General features: G+C 38.1%; 1 protein-coding gene across 5 annotated transcripts in view; it reads left to right on the top strand.

The window, feature by feature from the left end:
• LOC145981803 (multiple PDZ domain protein-like) overlaps positions 1-20,920 on the top strand; it is a 963,820-nt gene that overhangs the window by 513,731 nt on the left and 429,169 nt on the right. For 4 of the 5 annotated variants that reach the window (XM_083115230.1, XM_083115226.1, XM_083115229.1 and 1 more), the window contains 4 exons: positions 784-888; positions 7,666-7,686; positions 18,770-19,343; positions 20,263-20,409. In XM_083115230.1, the coding sequence (XP_082971356.1) occupies positions 784-888; positions 7,666-7,686; positions 18,770-19,343; positions 20,263-20,409 (847 nt within the window). The remainder of the gene's footprint in view (positions 1-783; positions 889-7,665; positions 7,687-18,769; positions 19,344-20,262; positions 20,410-20,920) is intronic. The other variant, XM_083115228.1, reaches the window with a different exon arrangement.

The following is a 20,920-nucleotide window of genomic DNA, read 5'->3' as shown; positions in this document are numbered from 1 at the left end:
CTGTGTAGCGGACACCTCTAAATTACGAACATTTTTTAATTCCCCTGCAGAAATACATGGGGTTAAATGGAAATATTACTTCTCAATAACAGACATTCTTAATAACTGATGCGGACACTGAAAACTACCTCCCCAACGCAAGTAAAACTTCTTAATAATGGACAGCCTGAAAGAAAACGGTCGCAATTCCTGGAATTAGACACAACAATGGCCAGTATTTCAAACTAGTGTGCATTGTTTCATGTTACACCGAACGTATTTATTTGTAAAAGTGTAGACAGTATTCTTTGTGGTTATCTTGAGAAGTGTGTGTCACTTCTGATACGATGTCGCAGAAACGCAAACGACTGACTTTAAAGGAAAAAGTTGAAGTCATGAACATTATGTTCGTAAAGTACGTACTGTAATGTGCTTATCCTATTGTATAACATCCTACACTTTTTTCTGAATAGCGGACACATCTAAATAACGAACATTTATTTTTTCCCCCAGGCCTGTCCGTTATTGAGAAGTTTTACTGTACTAGCAGTACGACCAGTATTGCTGTTTATTACAAAATGGTGCAATAAATCTCAGTTTGAAAAATGGCTTTGTTATTTTGTAATATACAGCAGAGGTAGCATTGATATTCTTGTAACATTCTGTAATATAGCATATACTATTAAGATCACAGAATTCATTTTGGAAATGTGCACAGTAAATAAGCTCAAATTATTTGTGTTATTTATGCACTATTTTCATTATGCTGACAAAATAACAGTAATTCTTCTTTATTCTTTACAGTATTACATATATCCCTGGTGAAGCAGCAATAGCATATCGAAAGTCCCTTCAGTCCGAAGGGGAATCCCAGGTGCCTGCAAAACTCTCAGTACAAATATCACCTAGGTAAGTTGTCTGTTGTTATGATTTTTTTATTAATCTCAATCTTTAATCAAATCCAGTGCTGCTACTTGTACAAATTGCAATCTATAAAGATCTCCCTGGTAAGTAATGAAATCATGAAGTCTCTATTTCAGAAAAATGATTTGTGCAATTGCCTATAATTAAGGAATAATGTTAATCTTAAAAAACTGATTATTTGTTTGCAATTATTTTGAAGTGCCGTAAAAAGAGCTTGTATGAGTCTACAGACTGTATCTGAAGAAGGAAAAGTGCTAGAGAAAATAATATGGGATCATGTTAACATGATAGCCTTTTTAAAAGTTCGTGCCACTGCTATGGCAGTTTGTTCACAGACTACTTTTTAAAATTTCTTCAGTCACAGAACATGGAACATAACAGTCATTTTCTTATTTATTTATTTTTGATTTTGGTCATTCTGGATGTACAGGGTGACAATTAATGAACTATATGAAATAAAACGGAAATTAGTGACAAACCACGTAGTACACAAACTGTATTGCACATGTAAACGGCACTACAGACATTCGGATTTAGGTTAAGACATGTTCAATATGTCTGCCATCTCTGGCGATGATGTGGGGCAGACGAACAGCAAAATTCTGCATGACCCGCTGAAGTGTTGAAACATCGATGCTGTCGATGACCTCCTGAATGGCAGTTTTCAGCTCGGCAACGGTTTTGGGGTTATTTCTGTACACCTTGTCCTTAACATAGCCCCACAAAAATGAGTCACATGTGTTCAGATCCGGGGAATATGGCGGCCAAGCGAGTCCCCTTCCAGTGGCCGCTGGGTATCCCAGAGCCAGAATGCGGTCCCAAAAATACTCCTCCACACTTGGACCCGTTGTCTTTAACTTGTACCCAGTCGCAAACTTCCTTTGCGCTGCAATCGGACTGTTATTGCTCGCATAATAAGCCTTCACAAGTGATATACGCTCCTGCACGCTCTACCGTGACATTTTCACTTGCAAATGGCCGACATCAACACGTTGCGTGCGCATGCGCATACGAATTCCCATCATGCCCTGTGGCCAGCCATGCAGTTTGGACGTCATCACACATACTGTTCAGAAATTATGACGGTTTTATTTCATATAGTTCATTAATTGTCACCCTGTAAAAACTCCTTGATAACTTTTACGTTACTGATAATGAAAATTATGTTTGCATATCTTTGGATCAGGTGGTAGTTTCATGTGGAAGTAACTATGCCCCCTCCTCTCTAAATTAATTAATAACTTATATTCTAAACAAAAGATTCCTTTCCTAAATTGATTTTCTGTTGGTTTTCTAATGCTTTCAAGTAATAAAAACAAATTCAATGTTAATGTTTTATGTTGTGCACAAATAGTTTATTTCTTGTTCATGTCTGTACTGTTCTTCATTACTTTGTGTAATCACCAAGGAAGATTTTCTTAAGTATTTAGGTTTTTCATTTTTATCAACGAATATTCAGGATTCAGTACTAATTCATTAAAATATCTTGTAACAACACATGCTGCATAAATCATGGTCTTGACACAAAACAACAGCATAATGTAAAACATCACACAAAGAATCAATGTTTTGCTTTTCTCATCATCATGAGATAAAGGAGGATGTCTGAGGTGAAATAGTAGAACTGTAACTGTTCTTCTTGACATACAGGGTCTGTATTTTAAGTAATGAGAATAAATCCAGAAAACAAAATTTATTACAGATATCGCTACAAATCTTTAGTAGTCTTCAAAGTATGCCCCTTGAGCGTCAACACACTTCTGCAGGCGAGTTTTCCATGCGTCGTACGCTCCCTGTAAGCCAGCAACTAAAACAGCCTTCAGAGCACGCGTGCAAGCCGCTTTGACAGCATCCAGGGTTCCGTGGTGGTGTCCTTTGAGGGCTGTTTTCACTCTGGGAAAGAGGAAAAAATCTGCAGGGGCAAGGTTGGGGCTGTAGAGAGGCTGAGGAATCGTTGTGATGCCAGATTTCGTCAGGAACTCTCAAACCACGAAGCACGTGTGACATGACGCATTGTCACGATGGAGCTTCCAATCAGCGGAAATTTCTGGTCGCACTCGGTTGACCCGTCTGAACCGAGCGGTTGTGCAATTGCTCGGTCGTCAAAACTTTCGGGACGAGCTTGGTGCAAATTTTTCTCATCCCAAGATCCTCGGTGATGATTTTGAGAACAACCATTTTATCGAGTCCTAGCGTATCCGCGATAAACCGCACACTGACACGCCTCTCCGCGTTCAGCAAATCTTGCACACATTGTTCGTTGTCTCTGGTTCTTGAGGTTGACGGGCGCCCTGCGCGGGGTTCGTCCTCCACGCTCTCCTGGCCTTCTTTGAACATTTTGTGCCACCGAAACACTTGCACTTGTGATAAACTGTCACTGCCGTACGCTTTCCGAATCATTTTCAGCGTTGCTGCACCAGATTTTCCAAGGCGCACACAAAATTTGATCGCGTACCGCTGTTCCATGCTTTGCTGCATTTTCCTCTTGCACACACTACTTTGCAGACGTCCACGCCACGCGTGATCATGCCTCAACGGACGCCAGCAGGCAACTGCCGCTTGGAGCGTTTTCAAGGTCACACACCCCACTACCAACTCCAACCGGTCCCAGCGGGCTCTGACGTCGAGTCGCGGCAGAAAAAAAAAATTCTCATTACTTAAAATACAGACCCTGTATGTTGAGATCCACACTTCATTTTAAAAGTTCATTTGTTTGTAAAAGCAGATTTGAATAGATATTTTGTATTTGTGGTTTTTGGCTCTCCTGAAATGAGGCTGTGTTGTAACATTATTTTCATGTACGATGTTAGCAACCTGATTACGTTAAGTACACATACATAGTCAGATATGGGTGGGATGCCCTGTTCTGGGATATAGGATGAAGCAGGCAACGTTAGCGCATCAAACCAAAATTGCATATGTTCTCAAACATTTTTAATGGTTTCAAACTGCATATTGCACCATTGCACACACTTCATTAAAAACACAAGTTATTTGTTCTGGACTCCAGAATAAGGTAAACAAAAAACTTGCTTCAAACCAAATACCCATTCTGATAACACTGGATTTGCCGAGACAATCTCAATATTTAGATTTCAAATTTAATAACGGTAGAATAAAAATAATAACAGGGCTCGCACCTGCTGTTCAATCATCGATCACCTCACTCACGAGGTACTTAATATCATCCTGGTTTTCAGAACGAAAAAAATAAACAAATCAAATACTATAAATCAAGCAATATCGTCTTTTATTAAATGTATGTTATTTTGCTATGTATATTTTGTCATATTTCAATAAATAACCAATAGATAAGATAAGTTAAAAGGCGAGGGAACCGTTAAATTCATGCAGCTGATGTCCTTGTATATTTTTAGGCACCAGAACACTAAACGCATACCCTCAAATGTATGTGGGTGCAGGTGGACTTACTGTGTGGTCCCCCTCCCCCCTTAAATCAAGGATCAGCTATTGGCTAACTGGGTCAAGGTCCCTCTCAAAATTGTGCCAAATTATCTAGAAATAATGAACAGTGCATTGAAGATATAAGGAAGATTTCACACCAAAGTGACAAGCGACACATGACACATCATGCAGGAGCAGACCAATCCACAGCAATGTCGACAGGCTGCACAAGACTGCATTCAATTGGTGAAATTCTCACATGACATATGCTTCCGTTCAAAGTCTCTCACAGAAAGATTTGATTTGCTTTGTTTTAATTCGCTTTTTGTGCCACTTTTGGCTAATTTGCGAAGATGGGGATGAGTGATGATACGATGAAATTGATGAATGAACACTCACAAACATCCATGCCCAAGCCATGATTCGAACCCGGGACCCCTGGCATCGTAGCACGATGTGCTAACCACTGCCACGGGGACCGGCCCTCATAGAAAGAGACTTTGTAACTCGTACATCAGCTGACTTCAAAATCATGCGTTCATTATTGAGACTGGAATTTCAGTTCGATGCAACCAACAATGGAAGAAATTACAAGAGAAACCACACAACCTGGTGCTAGTGTCAGATGTTTGTCACAGGAGTGTTGACGCTGTTGCCCCAACAGCACCAGTATAAACAGCAAAAGCAGGAAGGGGGTGTGAAAGAGAGAGAATGGGAAGCTTGTAGTTTGCATATTTTCCAAAGTTTCAAATATCTTGGTACTGCTGTGATGTGATGCTAGAACAGGTTTTGAGCATCAGTGAAGCTTTGACTAATCTAATTTTCATCAGTCTCTGTGACTTCAAGCTTCTGTTGATATAATATTCCACAGTGCAATAAAGCTTTCTGATCAATATACGAGGTGCATTCAATAAATAACTGGAAAAATAGTATAAAAAATCTAAAATTAGACCATGATTGTTATATGTTTGTTATTTTGTGAAGGCATCTCTAAGCTAATCATAGCTGGGGCTGGCATGCCTGCCTCGCGCATGAGATGCTGGGAAACAGTTTCATCTTTACAGGAGTGCTCCAAGCAGGAGCAGTGATGTGTCGTGAGATTTTTGTTGAGTGATGGCATGAAACTGATAGAAATTCATTGCTGCATGACAGTTCAGTACAGTGACAACTGTATGAGTCAATCACAAGTGTACGAGTGGGCTGAGAAATTCAAATAGGGCATACATAACCAGTGTTGAGGATTCTCCACGTTCAGGTTGCTCTGTCACTGCAGCAACATTGCTCAAGTGGAGGACTTGATACGGGAGAACCGGTATATTACTGTCAGTGAAATTGCTTCCCAGATGGAAGCATAATGTAAACAGTACCACCTACTCCAACCTTTTGCTCAAGAAACTGAAACCAGTCATTCTGCAGAGAAGACGTGGTCTGGTGTCCACTTGTGTGATTTTGCTCCATGACAATGCGAGACCACACACTGCCAGTGTCACATTGTCTACCATCGAGCACCTAAAGTTTGAGTGCTTCCTTCACCCTCCATATTTGCCCGATCTTGCACCTTCCGATTTCCACACCTTTGGCCCACTGAAAGATGCACTAAGTGGATCGAGGTTCCAGAATGACGACAAAGTCCAGTCAGTGGTGCACGAGTTGTTACACACGTGTCAATTTTTTTTTTCCTGTGGGATCAGTGCGCTGGTGTAGGTGCATTGAACTAAGGGGGGACCTATGTTGAAACAGTACTGTAGTTCTTTTGGTGCTTGTAATTAATATTTGTTACAACATATTTCCGGTTGTATATTGAATGAGCCTTGTACAGGGTGTCCCAAGATGAACGTTACCATTTCAAATGTAAATAACATCTTTATTAATCAATCTGTTGACAAGAAATTTGAATGACACAGGAGATTCATTATTTAGGTGTGGAATATGATATCCTGTAGGTGGGCTCCATTATTCGCCAGGCAGTCACGTACCCTTTCCATGGCTTGTTCCATGACTTTTCTTAATGTGTCTGGGGAACCATTAATCCAAAGATCATCCATGAACGCCAATTGCATCCACTGGTTACACTGGTGTGGTGTAACATCAACCAGGATGATTGGCCCTTACTTCTTAGAGGGCGATGATGGTGCAACAGTCACGGTCAATGGCGAACAATATGGATCAATCATCGAAAATTTAATACGCCCAGAGGTAGAGGACAAACCAAAAACATGGTGGCAGCAGGATGGTGTAACAGCACATACGGCCGGACAGACAATGCAGCTGTTAAGGGAGATCTTTGGAGAACAAATAATCTCTTGATACTCTAACTTTAATTGGCCTCCCAGATCCCCTGATTTAACAGCACCAGACCTTTTCCTATGGGATTACCTCAAAGACCGGATGTTTAGATGTAAGCCCAGGACACTCCCCCATCTCAAAAACAACATCCAGGAGCAGATTCAAGCTATTGGCCCAGAGTCATTAAGAAAAGTCATGGAACAAGCCATGGAAAGAGCACATGTCTGTCTGGCGAATAATGGAGCCAACCTACAGGATATCATATTCCGCACCTAAATAATGAATCTCCTGTGTCATTCAAATTTCTTGTCAACAGATTGATTAATAAAGATGTTATTTACATTTGAAATGGTAACATTCATTTTGGGACACCCGTAGAAGTATTCAATGTTCTTTATCTCTCTTACTATACCTGATAAGAAATTAGTGAACATTTGACAACATTCATTGTGTTTTATTGTATGCTTCATCTTGTATTTATTCTGTTCTTGCATATCAGGTAAGAAAAGAAACTGGTAAATACATGCTAATTATAAGACTATAAATAATTTTTAAAATCTTGTGCTTTTGATATTGAAAGATTTTGGTCTCGATATTACTGTCTTTAAGTATATGATTGTTTTTTTTTCTGCTTAAAAACGATAGATCAGGTAAAAATAGAACATTCACAAAATAGTGATGTTAATAGGCATAAAATAGTTGACTTAATTCAGTTATTAATGATAATGTTATACATTTAATTCAACTGGCTAAATAAGCATTACAGCTGCCTCAAAATAATAAAATTACACATAAAAGTTCATAATGTTCCTTTAAGTTATTATTCATTACTTTTGAAAATAGTTGGTACTAGAGATCGGATTTTAATGTGCATGAGAGATAGAGTTTATGCTTTATATTTTTCTGTGCAATATGTTTGCTTTCTTAATTTTGTTGTGTTTTTTACACCTTTACGTATTTCACTGTTGTATTGTTTTGAATTTTGTTCTCGCTGTTCACTGAAATATGACAAGTACATGCGTTCTCACATTCACTGCAATCACGCGTTATTTTTTGTTTCTTGCAATCTAGGATATTTCCTGATTATTATCGGTAAGTTTTAAGTAGGGGAAAGTGACATGAGAGTTACTACCTTGTTTTTGTGCTTGTGCATGGTTGATGTTCATTTTGTTATTTCTTCTTTTACGGAGCATAATGGGCTTGCTACAATAGATTGGTGTGTTTCATTTTGATTTTAAGAGAATACTTTTCATTAATTAATTGATTGTATTTTAGTGTATTTGTTTTCTTTTGTATGTTTACTAATATTTATTTATTTATTTCCACCCACTTGATCATACAAGTACAAATTGCACTATGATGTGGGATAGGTCAATTACATTAATGTCTAATTTTGAATACAAAGGAATTAACACATACTTATATCCACTAAATTAGTAAAACGATAATATAGAATGATGTAAAAACAATAATTCTTATGGAAAGTTACAAAGAAATGTAATACTAAAAAGAATAATTTAAAGGTAACGTCCATTAATGGAAAATGTGACCTAAGTCATTGTTTGAACATTTTAAAAAAAATCACATGTGCAAATACGAGGGTTATTTTTTAAGTAAGGTCCGTTTAGCAATAAAAATGAAGTAAGAAAATGTTCTTCAAAAAAACAATTTATTTTCTGAATTTACATATGCTTCTCTATTTTTCTACATAATTTCCTTGTCAGTTTAAACATTTATCGTAATGAACTACGAGTTTTTGGATACCCTCCTCATAGAACTCTGCCGCCTGTGATGATAGCCAGTTACTCACAGTCTTTTTCACTTCTTCATCAGTGTCTAAACGCTTGCCACCCAGGAAAGTCTTCAGATGGCGGAAGAGGTGGTATCAGTATGGCGGATGATCGAATACCTCCCAGCCGGTCAAAGTGAAAGCAAAACAGACACTTTCAAAGTGCAAGATCATGGCAACTGTGTTTTGGGACAGGCAGGGTGATTTCTTAGTGGACTTTTTTGCCACAAGGAACAACAATTAACTCAGCTTGCTACTGTAAGACCCTAAGAAAACTTCGTCGAGCAATCCAGAACAAACGGCATGGAATGCTGTCAGCCGGTGTCGTACTGATTCATGACAATGCAAGGCCACATGCTGCTGCTCAAACTCAAGATCTGATCGAATCTTTTGGCAGGTAGGTATTCGATCATCCACTTTACAGTCCACACCTTGCATCTAGCGACTTCCGCCATCTGAAGACCTTCCTGAGTGGCAAGCGTTTAGACACTGGTGAAGAAGTGAAAACGATCATGAGTAACTGGCTATCATCACAGGTGGCAGAGTTCTATGAGGAGGGTATCCAAAAACTCATAGTTCGTTACGATAAATGTTAAAACTGGCGAGGAAATTATGTAGAAAAATAGAGAAGTGTATGTAAATTCAGAAAATAAATTGTTTTTTTGAAGAACATTTTCTTACTTCGTTTTTATTGCTAAACGCACCTTACTTAAAAAATAACCCTCGTTTTTTGCCACATATAATCTCTAATGGCTTCTGTTAAACTCTTTGTATACATATTTATATATGAAGGATGGGAATAGCCTGAAATGGTGTAGCGCCTGAAAATATATTTTAAGCAAACAAAGAAAATTGTACATATATCCATGGAAGGTGCATCAAATCTTCCCTAATAGCTTACTTCTATGTTAGTATGCCCAGAATGTAATTTTGAAAATGGATCTGGGAAGTCCTTTGTAATGGAATGATATTCAAACCTTATTTCAAAATAAAATAATGAAACATTTTTTTTTTGCACATTCAGTTTGTAGTACATTTCCTCTTCCATGATAATGAAAATTAAATATTTATTTCTGGCATATTGATGAACAAGACTTGGAAAACGAAGACCTAAAAAAAGTTTCAAAAATCACTTATAAAATAACCTCAAAATTATTTTGAAATTTGGAAAATAAATTGACCTATTAAAGACCTGTGAGTATTATGTAAACTTGAATTTTCCATGAATGCCAAAAGGAGTCCTGCATTTGTGAAAGTGAATAATTCAACACATTTGTATGTTTGATGGTTTAAAGTACTGTTGTTAAGGGGTGAAACAAAAATCAATTTCACATTTCAAATCCAGATCTGTATATGAGCAAGGATATTGGAGTTTGTCCATCTGGAAATAGATTTCCATGGACTGTTTTTTTTTTTCTTTTTAAAGGGTACTGTGTTGCTTCTAAAATTTTTAATACTTCCTTATTTGAATTAAACTAACTACAGTGGAACCCTGAAATTACGTTCCCGAATTTTACATTTTCATACATTTTAAGATATTTTACCTTGATCCCCTGAAAAACGTAAAATCGAGGTGTTACTGTATTTGACTTGCCTATGTTTAACAAACGTTCCTTAACAACTATGGTACCAAACCTCTCATCTTAGCTTAGCTTGGAAGCTCCCTTAGCACTGAAAAGCGTGTGGGGTCCTTATCGGCCTCGACTGTCTACAAGACATACATCAGTCAGCTTAAGTTATTCTAATCAATTTTATATCTTAACTTGATGTTAGGGAAAGTAAAAATTAAATAGATTTATGGCTTCTCTACAATTTGTCCCTTTTTTTGCAATGTTTTAGTTTTATGCTCATGCATACAGCTCAGTTTTATGTTGATATCCCATTTTTTAACATTTATTCAGTAAATAACATATCTCAGTTGTTAATTTTCTTGTGAACTGTATTTGATTCAATATTTACAAAATTATCAGTGAAAACAAAGACATATCTGTTTTCTGAGTATGTGTTGAAGCCTTTCTGATGAGTGATGAAGATTTTCTTCAGGAATGAAGAGCTAGTGGTTTTGGGGGTAAATTCCAAGTTTTCCTGAAAACAAGAGTGGCATCCCTGCTGAAAATCTTGTCTGCTGTTTTCAGTAGATCTGTAGGCGTTTTGAAACATCTACTGTTTTCAGATTTTCAAACAGAGATAAATAAAAATTGTTAGTAAGGAGGAATGAAGTGTAATATTTACAGCCACCATCTGAAGCTATATATATCTGTAGAAAATATTTTCACTTGTAGTTTCTATACTGTTTTCAGTAGATCAATAGGTTTTTTTGAACACATACTGTGTTTAGATTTTCTGATATAGAAACAAATTGTTAATGAGGAATGAAAAGTGCAAGCCTCAGCTACTGGACGGGTCACAGGTGGCGGATAGTGAAACCTCCCTCAGATATGAGGGGAAGCTGCGAATAAGGGGAAACCCGAATGAGCAGTACCGGACCGAGGCGATCAGGGTGTGGAGGGTGTCCAGTGGCATGGACATACTCGGCAAACACACAGATACCCATCAACGGTCTTGTGTCATGGCGAATAAACACCGCCATAAAAGTGTTTGCCCCACTGGCTTGTGGGCCTGGAGGGATCCAGAAAGGCTAAGGGTGTTGGAACACTGACAGAAAACAAGGGTGCACCTGAGAACCCACAGGTGGCAGCACCACCACTCAGGTGTAGGCTGTGACAGGCCCGATTAGATGACAGCCGAAAACATAAACAATTCAAGATGACAACGAAGAAAGCCAGACTGGAAATTGGAGACGACACGGGCTAATGCCGACCCAGCCAGAGGCAGGAAACAGCAATGGATGATGATGATTTACAGCCAACATGTTGAGCTAGACACAATACATTGAATATTACATGTAATGCTGAAGAGAATATTTCACTTGTGTAGGGTGTCCCAATAAGAGTGATGGATTTAATATGACTATAAAACACTGTAATTTAGGAAATTTACAAATATTATAACTAGGGCTCGGAAGTTGAAGACCTATAAATAGCCAAAAAAGACCTAACAATATAAAAAATAGTACCTAAAAACGGAAAAAAGGGTGTATAAATGTGATCCAAATTAATTAATTACTTCAGTTTTAATTACATATTTAATGAATAAAAAAATAAAAAATTCTGGTGGTATGGAAAACACAATGTGAAAAAACTGAAAGCTTCAAAACAAGAGAAAGTTGCCACTTACAGCGCAACCTTCCAGACAAGTTACGGTTAATGGACCTTGTACTGTACCTGCTTCAGTTGTCCAAAAATGTTTTTCTCTCGTTTCAGGGATGATTCAAATATATTTATTTCTTTCTTTTTAATTTCTTTACTACAGAAAGGATGTTTAAGAGGTGATGAACTGATGATGATTCGAATTGAGAATGGGCAGTAAGAACGTAGTCGAAAGAAGGTGAAGTTGCAAAAAGAAGCCGTTAAGGCCTAAAAAAAGGTTAAAAAAAGGACCAATAAGCCAAAAAAACTGCCGAAAAAGGCAAAAAAGGACAAATAAAACCCACCTTTTTCTGGCCTACAATGACCCAAAATGAACATATATTATGTTGGGCTTCGTCTTCGGACACTAGAAAAAAAAAAGGATTTTTCCTCAACTTACGAGCCCTAATTATAACATTATTACAAGCAGAAAAGGTCCCAATTTAAGAGTGAAATATGACATCAGGCATGTGTCCCCCTCGACCCTGCTCTACAGGTCTTCACTCTCTCGAAATTCGTAACAATTTTTTTGCACATTGGCTCATCGATTTCACTGATGACTCGTTGAATTTCCTCCTGGAGTTCTTGTACTGTTTGGGGTTTATTTGCATAAACCTGTGACTTGAGAAATCCCCAAAGGAAGTAGTCGCCAGGAGTGAGGTCATGTGACCTTGCAGGCCAGTTCTGATCACCATTGCAAGAGAGTACCCACCCTGAGAATTTTTCACACGTGGCAGGTGGCGCCATCCTGTTGAAACCACACTTTCCGAACTGTACTCTCGGTAGGTGCACTTCCACGTCCAAGGGTTGCACAAAGCTTTCTTATAGTTTCTGCATAACACTCGCCATTTCTGTAATGCGTTTTCACCATTAAAACATGTTGTTCTTTCGTTTAGCGCTCCACATCCACTAACCTGCAACAATCACTGATAACATGCTCATAACAACAGTGTTACCAACCCAACGAAAAGAGGTGCTGCGCAAATTGAAACCTGCATTCTAAAATCGGAACATTCACCCTATGTAATGATAAAAAAGTATCACAAATTTTTATTTATATAAGCTTTATATTAAACATATTAAATCCGTCGCTCTTATTATCACTCCTTGAGTTCTTCTATTCCTCCAATTTTTATAATATCAGAACACTAGCGCCACTGTTGGTGGTAGTTTGCAGAAACTTTTCCAGCAACCCTCGTATGTACAGCAGGCCTACTGAAGGTGTTCTGTAGGAGAACATTGAGTTTGAATAGATTTCCGAGAGACACAGTAGAGTACAATTATTAACAGTACATTTTGTCTATTGTAAACAGTAGAAATTTTCAGCAGGGATTAAATCTCCACAGCGTAGATTTTACTCCAAAATATTCTTCGTCGTTTTAACTTTCATCTAATCATTTAACATACTCGTATAATTCAATGAATGAGTCTTACAACCTAATGATGTTCAGAAAAGAGTTCATAACGAATAATCTAGTACTTGAATTGCCAAAATACCTGTTCATATTGGCATTATTTACATTCTATCATTGTTAATGCAAATAAACAGCATATCTATTCCCTTGGCACTAGTTTCACCCCTTTCCAAATTTTTCTTTTTTTGAAGATGAGTACTTAATTCTTTACATAGTTAATCATGAACTACTGTCTTTTCACATGTATAGTTATAAATTGAAAATTTCAATTGTTCTTTCTTTAAAAGAGTCTTAATGTTGTTTGTATGCTAATGTATATGTTGCTGTCTGAGATCATATGAATATTTCCGATTTTTAGCTTTATGGTGTACCTATAATATTTAAACACTATGCTGAGAGTGCTTTGTGTGTGTTTTATTGGAAAATGCTTGTGTGTGGCTGTTTTTGCTTGAATTAACAGTGGTCTTTAAAATAGCTGCCTATCTCTTTATGTGCATTTCCAGTTGTTTAACACCAAAATGTTAATTTTGTATTGTTTGGTGTTTACTAATTTTCTCTTCAGTGTTTCATACAATGAGCATAATCCTAGTTTGTTTTGTGAATAACTTTTCTGTATGCTGTGTGTATAACATTCTAACATGTAATTATTCTGTAGGAAGATATTACACTCTAAGATATGTAGAAAATGGTGTGGAAAAATGCCATAACCATCCTCGTTAAGGCTTGGCTGGACCTGTGGCCCATGCAAGGCAGCTTTTTTCTAATGTTCCTCACCTTTTGAAAAACCGCTATGATATTTCAAAATCCGAAAAATTACATATGCTTAGAAGAGCAATCACGTGAATCTTTGTGTGGTTTGCTTTTTGCTGTTGTCTACATATTGTCAATAGTAGTCACAAAGCTATTAGTGTCTAGACAACAGTGCAAGCATACTACACAAGGATTCAAGTGAATGCTCTGGAAGGAATTCTAAGCAGTGTTGTTAAAGGTTCAGGAATTTTAAATCAATTCAATTCCGGTCCAGGAGAGAAAATCAGTAAGCGTAAACGGGTTCTGGACTGTAAAGAACCTTTTTATCTGTAAAGTATTTCAATTCGGTCCAGGAAACTTTTTTCAGACTGAATTAAAATTCGGACCAGGAAACTTTTTCCAGATCAATTTAAATATGGAACATTTTTTCCTGATCAATTTAAATACAGTCCAGGAACATTTTTTCAATGAAACAAAACGCAACTTGGATTGAATCTAAATTGTGTGAGAGAAAAGGTCCTTGTCCTGTTACGGAACCAAATAGAACCCATTAGAATGTATCGATTTCTGGATCCTTAACAATCCTAGGGTTGTTAATTTCCAGGAATTGTAAATAAATTCAATCCCCTTCCGGAAGAAAAAATCAGCAAGTGTAAATTAGTTGTAGGCCATAAAAAACCTTTTTATGTATAAAGTATGTCAATTTGATCCAGGAACCTTTTTCAGGATCAATTTAAATACAGTCCAGGAACTTTTTTCCGGATCAATTTAAATTTGGTCCAGGAACTTTTTTCCGGATCAATTTAAATTTGGTCCAGGAACTTTTTTCCGGATCAATTTAAATTTGGTCCAGGAACTTTTTTCCGGATCAATTTAAATTTGGTCCAGGAACTTTTTTCCGGATCAATTTAAATTTGGTCCAGGAACTTTTTTTTTCCGGATCAATTTAAATTTGGTCCAGGAACTTTTTTTTTCCGGATCAATTTAAATTTGGTCCAGGAACTTTTTTTCCGGATCAATTTAAATTTGGTCCAGGAACTTTTTTTTTCCAGATCAATTTAAATTTGGTCCAGGAACTTTTTTTCCGGATCAATTTAAATTTTGTCCAGGAACTTTTTTCCGGATCAATTTAAATTTGGTCCAGAAACCTTTTTTCAATGAAACAAAATGCAAGTTGGATTGAATCTAAACTGTGTGAGAAAAAAGGTCCACGTTCTGTTACGGAACCAAATACAGAGGCTGTTCAGCATATGTTTGACTAAACACGATTCCTTCCCCCTGCACTCAGAATGAACTCGCCCAACCTTGGCCGGGCATGTTTGTCAGTGTAGTGTGTGAGCTGTAAAAGAGTGGTTGTATTTTCTCACTGGGCTGAAAATCCCACCCAAACTGAGCCGTTTTTTTTATAGGAGTACGTTGTATAACTTTTCCAAGTGTTTGCGTTTTCTCGCTTGGCCAAAAATGTTGCCAAAACTGAGTTGCTTTTGGGAGAGTTATGTTGTAGCTCTTTATGACGCAAAGTTCAGTGTGTCAATGATCAGGAAGTAGTGTAAGAGCAAGGATTGTGACGTTAGTTTGACTTTATTCAAGAATGTGATCGGCAAGTATAAAGATTGCATGGCCCCGGCGTTCGGTTCTCCAATGAAGAGGACGAGAACACGGCCGTGCACACAAGCCACCACCAGTATGCAGGCGAAACTTCGCAGAATGGCCATGCAAGAGAATCCACCGACCCAAAAGACAAATGGCGAGTCATCTAAATATGTCTTTGGAAACTGTTAACCGCACCGTGCACCTGCATACTGGTGGTGGCTTGTGTGCACGACCATGTTCTCGTCCCCTTTGAAAACAAGCCCTCACATTTACCAATAGTCCAGCTAAGCATTAATGTTCATATAATTGTAAGTGCAAATTTCAACAATAGCTGTATTATTTCTCCACATGCCTATTTTGTTCAATGAAAACTTATTATTGACTATTGTAATTTGAAATTTGATTGAGTTTTCATCACCACAGTATGCACTCGACAACTTAAGATCAAAGCATTCATTCTGTCTTCCTTCCTATTCTTCAGACCATTACAAATGATGAATAATACAATTTGTAGAACTAGACATTGGTTGTAAACCTGCCCTGGATTTAGCCTGATTGATGTCTTGAGAAGCATTACTAATAGTTACTGTCTTTACAGTCTAAACCTACATTTTACTCTGATTACTTTTGACCGTAAAAGAAATTAAGTTTAGATCACTCCTGATGATTTCTACATGAACAGTACCACAACAAGATATGTAAGAAACTTTTTTCTATAAAAAGTTGTTCAATTGTTCATTGCCCTGTATAGTTGTGAAGATACACAGTCTGACAATTAAGTAACGAGACTGATTTTATGTTGTGAAAAGGAAACAAAATAATTGAACATTGCCTGTTTATTACTCAAAGTACATCCCTCCTGCATCAATACAGCAATTGGCACGACATCTGCAAGTCTTCATGTGGTATGACTTGAAGATTGGATGGTCCTGTGTTCATCAACAGTGCGTAATTTCAGTAGCAGCTTCACTTTCGAGAACAGAAAATGATCACAGGGGGATAAATCTGAAGAATAGAGAGGACGATTCAACACATTCACTTGTTTTTGGACCAGGAATACCCAGACAAACACGCTCCCTGGCACCGTGCATTATCGTGGAGCAGGAATCAACTGCCCGCCTCAAGAAACTGAGCTCAGAGAGGGTCAGTTCTCTTTCATAATCATTCAGAGCACTATGAAAGCACTACTGGAGCCCTACAATAGCAACAGCCAATTACAGTTTCATCCTCTGGAACAAATACCAATACTAAAAATAGTATAAAATTAGTTTGAAAAACTACTTACGTAAGTGAGTATGCAATTGTTGAAGAACGACGTTTCAGGGTACAACTGGCCCCTTCATCAGGTTCACAATTCTTTCTAAGCACTAAAACATAATGCTGCGTTGTAAAGTGTAATATGAGGATTAGGTAGAGGGTTGGGTTAAAAACACTTAAAAATTGTCCCCGACACATTTCAATTTAAAAAACCTCAATATTTAAAAGACCCATTAAATCCGAAAACACCTGTATCCAATAAGATCCCTTAGAAATGGGAACTTGTAAAAAAGAATAAAAACACGCAAGGTTAAAAAGGTTAAAAACATTGCAAGGTGCAGTCGTGCAAGTTCCCATTTCTAAGGGATCTTATTGGATACAGGTGTTTTTGGATTTAATGGGTCTTTTAAATAGTGAGTTTTTTTAAATTGAAATATGTCGGGGACAATTTTTAAGTGTTTTTAACCCAACCCTCTACCTAATCCTCATATTACACTTTACAATGCAGCATTATGTTTTAGTGCTTAGAAAGAATTGTGAACCTGATGAAGGGGCCAGTTGTACCCTGAAACGTTGTTCTTCAACAATTGCATACTCACTTATGTAAGTAGTTTTTTAAACTAATTTTATACTATTTTTTAGTATTGTTTATATTATATAGTGAGTAATACACACCTAGCCACAATATGTTAAATACATTATGAATAATGCTTTGCTGTCATAAAAACCACAATATTGTCTTCACCCTTGATTTTTCGAGCTGCATTTTCTTCCCTTTTGGTAAATTTAGCGACTTCTGTCCCGAGATTTGTCCGTTTGTACAAGAACTGTTTTGTCCTCCACAACAATAGAATTCAAGAAATGTTTATTCCAGCAAGCAGTTTTCAGAATGTCTTTCATGAAACTTGACGTTCACTCGCTGCTCCATAGCTATTACATGATGACACGCATCTCCTTCACGACATGGCAGCATAATTCCCAGCATGCCCATCACAAGTTCATGAAATGTTGCCAGGTTGTGGATTATGGACCACACTACATCATGAATGTGTTACTTCACAGATAGAATGCACACATGGGACAATATAAAATCAGTCCCATTATTTAATTGTCGGACTGTGTATACTCCACCGGCTTGGTGGCAAAGCATGTTAACTGGCTGACTAGATCTTGTCACCAAAGTTCCCTGGTTGGAGATTCTCAGTGATCTTTGTGAGTGTCCTTTTGTCAATTTAATCTAATCATCACTCATTGTCAAGATCACAATTAGTGTGGCAGAAAGTGATATAAAGTGACCAAAATACCAAAAAAAAAAAAAAGGAAGATATACACTATATAAAAATACAACATGTCCCAAGATAATTCATCGGGGTTTCATAGTAATTTATTTTCCCTTGTATGTGGGGTACAAGGACGAAGCTTATATGGAAGTAAACAACAACTCAACATGTTTACATAGTGTACATAATGTTCAATGTGAGCACCTTTTGTGACACGGCACACATCCAATGCTTCTTGATGCTTTTGTTCAACACACTTGGGCATCCAGAACTCTTCCTTTCGCAGACACATCCAGTTGTTTGAAACTTATTTAAACCATCGACGAATGTTGTTATCGGACGGAGGATCACTTCCGAATCACTGAACTGAAACAGCAGAACCACACCTTGCAAATTCAGTGACACAAAAGGACTTCTGCACAGGAGTCGCCATCTTGTAATACACCTGTGTTGCTGTGACTCGTGGGAAACAAATGATAGTGTAGCAAACTTGCACAGATGTTCTTATCGTTGCAGGCACAGAATACTAAAACATGCTTCTGTCCACGTGCAGCTTCATCAGTATTGCCAGTCCCAAGTAAAAAATTATCGGCCCTCTTTTTTTGACATGTGCCTTGTACTTGAAACCCCGATAATCATTTTGGGACATGGTGTAGCTACAGATATGCCAATCATACACTTTCTCTTCCCCCTCTCCGTCCAAATCCTTTAAATTTAAGGTTGTTTATCTAGAAAGAGTATATTTTTTATTCGAATGCACTTTCATCACCATTATGAAGTTGTTTTATGATATAATACTGGTTCGATGTTTATTTTAAACAGTGTTTTGGTTAATGTGTCTAGGTCGCCATATGTACAGAAGGAAGGAGGAACGCCAGTTAAGGACAAGATAGATTTGCCTCAAATTGAAGAAAGAACTGAAGAGTCTGTAGTTACAAGAACTAGTGACGACCAAGTAGCAGACGTAACAGTCGTAGCTGTTGGTCACGATGTTGTAGACTCAAGTGAAGGCTCGGCCAGGCCATCCGAAGTTTCCCTAGAAGACCGAGACATTTATCCGTCAGTTCCTGCCAACATATCCCAAGTAATGGTAGGAAGTGAGCAGCCTCACGCGATAGACAAGTCAGTTAGTGTCTTACCTAGTGTTTGCAGTGACTCAGGTGTTCCAGAAGACACGGTCATCCCGCCCGTTACGGTTTCTATTCCCAGTAAATCCCCGCCGGCGGACATTTCTGAGCCAACGCCCGAGACGGAAGTGCAAAGACAATTGGCAAGTCCAGTGATCGAGGATGAGAAAGTGGATGCATTACGGGACCAGGAACAATTAGAAAAGCGTACCACTTCCCCTCCACCTCAGCCGAAACCAAGAACTACTGTGCCAGGACATACGACACCGCCTGAAATGACAGTTTCACAGGTAAGGAAACTTCTGTTTCTGTTTATCATGCTGGAGAATAATTAGTTAATGTAATTAAGGTATTCACGTTTTCCGCGAAGCTCTTTTACATTATTTTCTATTAATTTCGGTAGCCACTGCCACCATCCTCGTCGGAAAACGTGAGTTCCTTCATTATCTATTAACGCGTCTCTCATTCCCGTAGTATGAATACAGGGTGAGTCATAAGTCTCCATACAAACTTATCAAGAAATTCAGAAGGACAGATTCCGTCGCCAACGAAAGCAGGCCTTGAAGACCAAAGACAGCAACGAATGAAAGGAGGGTAACGCAGGTGCCACGGTGTCATGGGTTATCTGCGTTCTGTGGGTTGCATTGAATGTACGTGCTACATGACGGGTGGTACCACTCCCAGCCAACAGAATGACGTCAATCCGTTCTTCCTTTGTTCACCTGCCTGAAAAGGAAAAATAAACATTAGTCACCGTTTTCACCATTTGTATGGAGACTTATGACTCACCCTGTAGTTAATCTAGTTAGTGTTTATGCCAAATGTACAGTATTGGCCATATTATTGTACTCATTAGTTGAAGAAATGAAACTCAGATTAACTCACTTTATGTAGAGGAATTGGACAGATTTAATGTTTTAGGGGTCTCCCCGATGGTGCAGTGGTAGCGTCTAGGGATGGCCAGGTCCGGATCCTGGCAGATCCAAAATCCAGATGGATAGTTCCGGATCTTTAGGATCCGGAATTTTCAGATCCGGATTCGTTTGGCCATCCCACATGAGCGCTTCTTTACAAATAAGTTACATGAAGAAAGCTAGTAATTTGCTTCTGTGTATTTGTTATACTGCCATGTCTTTCATTCCCGTAAACATAAACAGTCGCATAGAAAGCAACAAAATATATGCACCATAAAGTCTCCTTTGCTTTCAGACAACACAGGGTTTCATGTCTTCCTCAGTTGATGAGAAGCAGACTCCATCGTCAGTTCTCCTAGCTAAACATTGGGGACCTGAACGTTCAGTAGAAATTCTCCGTGAACCGAATTGCAGCTTAGGAATCAGCATAGTTGGTGGCAAGGTAAGTTAATTTATTTATCTTAAAGTGACTATGATGTATGCAGAACCTTATTTAACCTTTTTCCGCCCAAGCATCTCGAACGAGATACTCAAAAGTAACCCTCACGGAACCAAGCATCTCGAGCGATCAAGGTCGTAGTTTATACGTCATAACTTTTCTATTTTTGGCTAGAATTTCGATTTTATTTTTTTATATTGTTCCTAACACATGTATTTAACAGAAATGTTTTTTTTGCATTTTTTTTTGTGTTCATGAAAATGGAGGGGGAAAGACGGGAAAAGGGACTTCTCTTTTGCTTCTCTTTTCAAGGTCAATTTTTTGCCGACAAAGGAAGACCGGCTTTGTTGTTCTAAAGCAATGCTTTTAACTCCCTCCTGCTAAGTGCATTCGAAGGAAGCTTGTTTATCAGTATCCGATGTCAAAATGAAAGTTTTCGGTGAGGGCGCAAGCAGGGGAGGGGGGCCGAAACCCCATTTTAAAAAAGTATTTTCAGGGGATTTCCCCCTTTCCC

The sequence above is a fragment of the Lepisma saccharinum genome, chromosome 30 (assembly GCF_977018435.1).
Source record: "Lepisma saccharinum chromosome 30, izLepSacc3.1, whole genome shotgun sequence".
Classification (NCBI taxonomy): domain Eukaryota; kingdom Metazoa; phylum Arthropoda; class Insecta; order Zygentoma; family Lepismatidae; genus Lepisma; species Lepisma saccharinum.
This window is presented reverse-complemented; position numbering and strand designations above follow the sequence as displayed.